General features: G+C 43.9%; 1 protein-coding gene across 1 annotated transcript; it reads left to right on the top strand.

Annotated features, from left to right (window-relative positions):
* The first annotated feature begins 5,503 nt into the window (after positions 1-5,503).
* GCNT4 (glucosaminyl (N-acetyl) transferase 4, core 2) lies at positions 5,504-6,868 on the top strand. Its single transcript, XM_009279915.1, has one exon. It carries the CDS (start codon positions 5,504-5,506, stop codon positions 6,866-6,868), a length of 1,365 nt encoding a protein of 454 aa, XP_009278190.1.
* Positions 6,869-8,360: the final 1,492 nt, after the last annotated feature.

Below are 8,360 nucleotides of genomic sequence, written 5' to 3' on the forward strand. Positions count from 1 at the left end.
AAGCAGGCTTTAATTTACCTTTAATTAGACTTTCCTTTGGTTTCACCTTGCAAGCAGTTAACGTTTCAAGCAATTATGGTCTCTCAGTAGAAATTCAACATTTTTGTGTTGTTATAGTAATCTGTATTGTAAAAACCAAGAGAAATAGCCACTGGTTCAATATGCTTCCCTGGCCTTATAGGTTACACTGTGATAGTGTTCCAGTACGAGCTTGGGTATTGAGCATGGTATGTGATTTACCCAAGCAAATTGCCTATGGATAGTGTATGAGTGCAAACACTGCTTTTGACATTTGTGATGTGCCCACTGTAGGGGTTTGCACACTCTTGGGTAATCTGCAGCTTCACTAGCTGTTAATTTATGTTTACAGATTGCCGGAATAAGATTCAGTAGTTCGCAAGCAGGAGCAACAATTTTTTGCAGGAAGGTGAACTTCTGCACATCTGGCTGATAGCAGCTGGAAGTGACTATTGAGGCAACAGGTCTTCCACAGATATTCCCCTGTGATCAGGCCATACTTCACTTCACTTGTCCAAACCTTTGCGGTGTTACCCGAAATACATATATGAGTGTCTATAGACACATATGCATTATTTCCTCTGTTCTTATTTCCATGTTTTCCCTCTCTCCCCCAGTTGCTGCAGGTCAGTAGAAACCAAGGTCTAATTCTAGTGTAAGTCCTATACACATTTTCTAGCATGCTTTTGCCTTCAGCTTGGCCTTCCTTCCCAGCACTTCCTTTAGCTGGCCATAGCTTGGTTCATAACTTTCAACACTTTCAGTACGCAGGGGAAAAAGCCTATCCTCCGGTTTTATGGGTTTTGTAGGGTTTTATGAGTGTTGTGTGAGCCACAGGAGAGCTGCAGAATTCTTCTGCAGCCTCCCAAAAACCGAGACGTGCTCACTGGATTGAAGCACGTAGGAGGGAGTGGAGCTCCACTGCCTGCTTGAAGAGTGCCATGTATTTTCTGGTCCTTCTGCAAGCCCAGCATCATTGCCTTAGGCAGACACAGACAGCTGAGCCTAGCTGGAGAGCACCTTGGAGGGGAGAACCGAGAGTTTCAATTTGAAAGCAACAAGGCTCAGCCTTTGCTCAGTCCCCTTGGGAGGGTTTATTCTGCTGACTAAGGCCAACACAGTGTTCAGCGAGTGGAAGGACTTGATCGGCAGCTGAACTTTTTCAGGAGGGTGTGAAATTCTCCCAGCACCCTCTTTGTTCCTCCTTTTTTGTCAATGTGCAGCTTGCGCAGTTGCAGAAAGCGAATGATTTGAAGTGTTTGAAGGTGTAAAGCTGCCCAAAATGGCTTCTGGCAGGGAGGAAAATAAAAAAAAAAAAAAGCAGCAAAATACACCAGTGGAAAATCTGGCCACTCTCTGTGTGGGATACAAATATTGCCGACACAGATCTAACTAGCAATCCTTCTTCTGGTCCAGCAGTAGATAAAAGCAGATTCAGAGAACGGAGTGATGGTCACAAGAAACATTTTTATTGGTAAGAATTTCCAGTCACAAGTCTTGGCAGCTGGTAATTGCCTGATGTCGTGGTTCCAGGGAATTTAGCTTTCCGTTTGTATTTATGTATCGGCAAAGGTAACTCTGGAAACTCTCAATAGCCAGCTGATTGCCTAATTCCTTCTTGAATCCTGCTGAGCTCATGGTCTTTAAGGTACCTTATGACAGGCTATAATTATGTGTTGTGTAAGAACCTGTGTTTTGTTACACAACACAAAGGTGTTTCCCTTGTATTTATTGCATGTTTGTTTTTTTTGACCATCTCTTGTTCTTGCATTACAGATGCAAAGGATAAATAAACCCACCCATTTAACTTCTCTGAACCATTTAGTACTTTGCATCCTGGCTAGTAAGTGCCCTGGCCAGATTAGACACTGTATATATTTGTTCTTGCTTACAGATGCAAAGGATAAATAAACCCACCCATTTAACTTCTCTGAACCATTTAGTACTTTGCATCCTGGCTAGTAAGTGCCCTGGCCAGATTAGACACTGTATATATGTGTATATAGACCAGCTGTGCAATATGTGTTTGTCACAAGATGAGATCAGTCTCCATTAATTTCCTCAGGACTCTTCTCGCATATAGAAGAGAAAGTGCAAGCGTTTTACGAAACAAGGCAAGATGGCAGTGCCAAGCACCCTTCCTAGTAGAAAATCTTTGTGCAAAAGAGAGAAAGTTGGTCCTGCATATAGCATGGAAGCACCCAAGAAAAAAATACTCATGAGCAAGATAACCGGAGGTAGCATCTGGTCAATGCTACCCCAGGTAGATGCTTCAGGTAGCTCTAGGTGCCTGTTCCTGTCTGCCGCGTGTCATTCATTCGTTCCTCCTCCAGAGAGGACTGCGTGTACGGTACACTGCTATGTCTGGGTGGGGCTTCGAGTGATGCATGTGGTAAGAAATAGGAGTTTTGCACTTGAATCAAAACTTGATGAAATTAGTGGTGGCCCTTCTGTCCCGAGGGATGTAATTCCCTGGTCTCGCACTGTTCCTCAAGATATCCTGGTCTTTTGCAGAAACTAACTTCATCCTGGTTAGAGATAAATGATTTGTTCCTAAAGAGCAAAGCTGTTGCCCTAGTACTGATATACTGATACATATAGTACTGATATACCGAGCCTGGCTGTGGAGTGCCTCGGAGGTAACAACAAGAGAGTATGAATTTAATGTGATAAGGATGGAGCAGGAGGGACAGCACGATATTGGTAGTGGTGAACTGCACTGCTGGCGGGATGAGTGCTTAAGAGTGGTTGGGGTCACACATGGCCTGATTCTGTCTGGACCACTGTGGTGATGGTGATATAGGGTGTGTTGTAAAAGAAAAAAAAAAACAAACCCAAAAAAAGACAAAAAACCAACAAACAGATGGGGCTGTTGATGTAATCACTGGCTCAGGATAGCCAGATGCTGGCCAGGATCAGGGAGAGATTCTCCATAAACAAGGGATTCGGTGGAGGAGCTGAGACTTCTCACCAGTGCTCCTTAATTCCTTCCTTCACAAGGAATTTGAACCATGTCACCACAGTCTTCTGGATTTCTGTGACCTCTTTATATGGCACAATAGTGTCTTGTGGTTGGCAGTGCCGAAAACCGTAGGAATATTCAGGGAGCCGAGTGTGGATCCTTTGCTCATCAGCTGCAAAGAGGGAGTCCTCAGTGCTATCCAGGTGATTTCTTGCACGTTCTGGTCTAACTCCGGACCACAATGGGCTCCAGTGTTCTAGATTGGTAGTTTCAGGCAGGGAAGTGTGGCGCGATGGTTTTTTTGTTGGTTTGCCTAGAAACAGAATGTTTGGCACTGGGTGGAAGCTGGCCAGGGCTACCATAGATAGAGGGGTTTTGGAACAGTGGAAGATATGCTTTTTTTTCACCCTCCTTTTTCTTTGTCCAGGCTCTCTTTTGCCTTTTTGAAGGGGGTAGAGAGGAAAGGAAGATTCACTCCCTGGATGAGGCGATCCCTGTTCAGCGAGGAGTGGTAGGGCTTGTCCTTGGTAGCCAGGGAGACCACTGGGCAGAGGCACAGGGCGGGCTTCACAGAGAGATCACACCACACAGGTCTTCTCCCTCGAAATTAAAAATGCGGGCAGGTTAGCTGTGTTCCCCTCCGCAGGGCTTCTGTCACGTGGCTGGAAACCTGGCTTTGGTTAGGAGCAGCTTTTGAGAGCGACTTTTCTCCAGGAACATAGGTACAGGAAGGAAGTAGGTAAATGGGACACGTGCATTAGACATTGAGCTAGATTAGCTTGGAGAAGAAGTGAAGGAAAGCATCTGCTGGCTAAGGGGGAAGGTGGGATTTTTGGGTTCGTGGGGAGGTAGATCTGTTTTTTCTCTTTCTTTGTTAGCGTACCTGGAGGCTGTTTGTAAAACCTGCAGAGAGCTGCTGAGGTCTGGCTTCTACAAAATAGGTACGTGTTGGCTCACCCTGCTCCCTTCCCTGGTCTATACCTGGCACCCCCAGGTGAAACAAGGCGGTGGCATTTCCTTCTCCTTTCTGTTGCCCCCAGACGAGAAATATCAAGGAGAAAGACACACAGGGAAATGCAAAGTTAGGGAGGTCAGACTAATGAAGCAGCTTTGTCTTGGCAGGCTGCATTTTAACTGAAGCTACGGCTTGCAAGACCTGACACTGGTGGGAATGCTAAAGATGCCTCAGTTAGTCTTGCAGTAAGTGTTGCACGCACGCCTCAATACTTGATTTTACATGCATACGTGAGATCTGCAGACATCTGAGCCACTGCTGATGGCCCCACCATTTTACTCACTCTGAAGCATTCTGGAACAGCTTCTTCTCAAAAGAAAATATTGGGAGCTGTTCAATTTAGAGATGAAGTAGAGTTTAGTTTAAGCTAAGTAGAGCTAAGTTTAATGCTGCATCTGGATGTAGACTCTGGTCTAATTTGAATTCAGGGACAGCAACAATGCTGCTTGCACTCAGCTGGTAAAGCGAAGCTATATGGAAAGAGTATCACTGTATTTAGCTTTTATTGTGGTAAAACCTCAGTTGTTAAGTTGCTACACAGGAATGTTATTAAATACCCTGCTGCATAAAAAGGGGCCATGTGTGTGTTTTTGCAGTCGCATCCGAGGTTGTGTCACACGGCAGAGAACAGGATAGATACGCTATTGCTCACTACTACCCCTCCTGCCTTCAAAAGGTTACATGATATACTCATTCTAGTGGATGGAAGTGCTATGTCTTCATCCGTCTCTTTCTTCAGGGCAGGTTAGCAGTATTTTCCAGAAGAAATCTGGACACAGGGAGGACTTTGGGCTTGTCAGACCCTGTTGGAGGAGGACGGGAAGGAAATTCATTTCCCCGTGGACATCTTCATGGGCCAGCCCCAGTGTTAGAGATAATGAGAATGCTCTGACTGAATTCTAAAGCTTTTAGTTTAACGTTTTATTTCTTTTAAATACTAATATCTATCATTAAGCACACATTCTTTGCAGACTCACAAGAGATCCCCTTGCTGCTCCCATTGAATCCCCTGGAGTTACTCAGGGAAAATAAACAATCCTTCCTACTCACTTAGAGGACAGTCATGTTTCTGCCAGTGCAGGGGTTGCTGTACTTCAGTTTGTGACTCATAAGAAATTAAAAAAAGGTTTGGAAAATAAACAGTGGGAGTCTTGTTCCAACACTCCTATTCAGCTGGAAATCATCTGAAATATGAGTTGGTTTATTGCCTTCAGTTGGCTAATTCAGGGGAATGAAATCTTTGCCTATTATTGTGGTAAAATCTGTGTCTGAATTAACATGATGATTAAGAAGAAACTGCAGATTTCCAGTGCCCTGTCCTGCTAAGGTGGTGTTTATGCTGTAGGCAGACCGGTGTGCACATGTCTTTGTTAGAAGCTGGAATTGTCTCTGATGCTTTGTTCCGGATTTAAAATACATAAATAAAACATGTTTTTTTATAATGTATTGTATGTATTGTATGTATAATAAAATACATACAATAAAACATGTCTCTGTTTTCTTGCAGAATGAAGAGACGCAAGTGTCCCTACAAATGTCCCGCACGAAGGAAGATGCTGATCCTGTGTGTTACAGGGTGGCTGATTGCACTGCTGAAGCTCCTCCATGTTGAAAGACACTTTTTTCCCTCTAAGGGCATTTATTTGGTTGAGCACTTCTTGAGCACTTCTTACATTAGAAACAGGTATTCCTACCTTAGAAATGAGTTCCAGTATGAAATTAATTGTTCATCTATATATGAACAAGATCCCCATGAAATTGGAAAGAGTTTAGAGATAAGAAGAAAAGAGATAATTGATTTAGCTGATGAAGATGTCGTAGCAATGATGAGTGATTGCCACATGTATCATTCACTTAGGAAATACCACCTAAAACCTGTTTCTCCAGAGGAGGAGAGTTTTCCAATCGCCTATTCTTTGGTTGTTCACAAAGATGCGGTAATGGTAGAAAGGCTCATACATTCACTGTACAGTCATCAAAATATTTACTGCATCCATTATGACCAAAAAGCAGCAAAAAGTTTCAAATCTGCTATGAACAATCTAGCTAAATGTTTCCCCAATATTTTTATTGCATCAAAATTGGAGACAGTGGACTATGCACATATTTCACGGCTGCAAGCAGATTTCAATTGCTTGTCTGATTTGATCGACTCTTCAGTTCCCTGGAAGTATGTTATTAATTTGTGTGGCCAAGATTTCCCTTTGAGGTCAAATTTTGAGTTGGTCGCTGAACTGAAGAAACTTGGTGGAGGAAACATGCTGGAAACTATAAAGCCAAGCAGTAGCAAAAGAGAACGATTTACTTATCACTATGAACTTATGAAAGTGCCTTACGAATACATGCAGATGCCTGTAAAAACCAACATTTCCAAGAATCCGCCACCTCATAATATTGAGGTATTTGTAGGCAGTGCCTATTTTGTTTTAAGCCGAGCATTTATTCAATATACCCTTGAAAGTTCTCTAGCAAAAGATTTTTTTGAGTGGTCAAGGGATACATACTCTCCAGATGAACACTTCTGGGCCACTCTTGTACGTGTTCCCGGGGTCCCTGGGGAAGTTCCAAGGTCGGCCCAGGACATAACAGACCTACAAAGCAAAACTCGTCTGGTGAAATGGAATTATCTTGAAGACCATTTGTATCCTCCCTGCACTGGTACCCATCTTCGCAGTGTCTGCATCTATGGGGCTGCAGAATTAAGATGGCTTCTGAATTACGGGCACTGGTTTGCCAACAAGTTTGACTCCAAAGTGGACCCTGTCCTGATAAAATGCTTGGCAGAAAAACTGGCAGAACAACAGAAAGAGTGGGTGTATTTGTCCTCTGATAAATACTTTCTGCACATAAATTCTATGAATGCCTCGCTATAGCAGCACTGTCTTCTCTGCTGTCAGTACTGTGTACTGTTATGTGCACAGCACCTGCAGTTCCTCTGCCTTGACCTGCTGCAGGATATTAGTGAGCAAAACGTCCATTCTGCATGAAGTTCAGGGCCCTGGAGAGCCAGGTGCCTGGCCATTTATTTATGAAAAGTCATGCCTCTCTAACTGTTTTGTAACTTGCCACAATAATTCTGTAATTGTTCTTCAGGGTGATTCTGAGAGGGTGAGGTTTGCTTTTGGAGGCTCTGGCACTGTCTGTCCCAATGGAGTATTTCAGAAACGTGTTTTACATCAAGTGTGTTTGCGTCTTTCCTAAGAAACTCCATCACGTCTGTCTGCCTGTCCCCTTTCCCTTCACTTTTGTTTTTCTTAAAAGATATGAAACAAGACCTCTGTATCTGCTACCTCAGGAAAACTGGAAGTGCCCAGCTCATGGACAAAACCAAGAGATCAGCATGACACCAAATGAGCCATGTGGCGTCACCTGAAGTCCCAATCTTCCCGTCTGTGGGAGCTAACAAAGATCTTCGCAATGTGAATATGACTGGATAATATAAGGGAAAGAAGATCCTTAGATACCGCAATGTCCATAGCATCGTTCTCTTCTCCCAGCTCATCTGTGATCATACTTTTCCTTCTGTGAAGCGTGTACTCGAGTGCCATGCCATGCCTATGAAATCGGTGGTGGTTGATTGAAACAGAATTATGCGCCATTATTCTTCAAAGGCAGTATATGAGTGTGCCCTAAGGGCAGTCTCTGCAGCCCCTTAGAGTAGATATCTATGCCAAAAGAGGTCGATCTTCTTTTCTATCTCTGCCCATAGAAATATCCTCCTGTGAAATCCCAGTCCTCTTGAGACAGTATGTCTACACACAGTGGATAACAAGTGCTATTTCTAATTTGGTAATCGTAAGAAGAGCCATACTGCAGAAATGAAGACCCTGTGTAGAAGTGTCTTTCTGTGCAAGTCTCATGGCCTTGTGCCACCACAGTCCCACACTGACAGGTGCCTGAGCAAGCCCTGGTTCAGCTGTAGAGCAAGTGTTCTCCAACAGCCTCTGTTTCCCACGGCCCTGCCAGGCCTCCTGGTAGCGAAGCGGCCTGGAAGCCTCCTCGCAGCTGGGCTCCCCACGCTACAGCATGAGGGAAGTGTTTGTTAGTGCAGGGGTCTCTGCAGAAACCCTTGCAACTCAGAAATGCCTCTTGGCATTTTGGGGTTTCCTCTGCAACGTTGCTCTTCCACAAGTTCAGTTTCAGTGGTTCCAGTGGACCCTGGGGTCTAGCTTGCTCCATATCCTCTTTCTACCCATCTGGCTTTTATTAAGGGACCTATTCCCATGAGTGACTTTGGGATATCTGGTCTTATCGATCCACACATTGCTGCAATAATGACCATGTCTTGTACCCATAAGAAACCTTTGTTTATTATTTGAGTTGAAAGAACCAAGTCATTTTTTGGTCTCAGTTTTTCTTTACAAA

This window comes from Aptenodytes forsteri, unplaced genomic scaffold, assembly GCF_000699145.1.
Source record: "Aptenodytes forsteri isolate BGI_AS27 unplaced genomic scaffold, ASM69914v1 Scaffold99, whole genome shotgun sequence".
Classification (NCBI taxonomy): Eukaryota; Metazoa; Chordata; class Aves; order Sphenisciformes; family Spheniscidae; genus Aptenodytes; species Aptenodytes forsteri.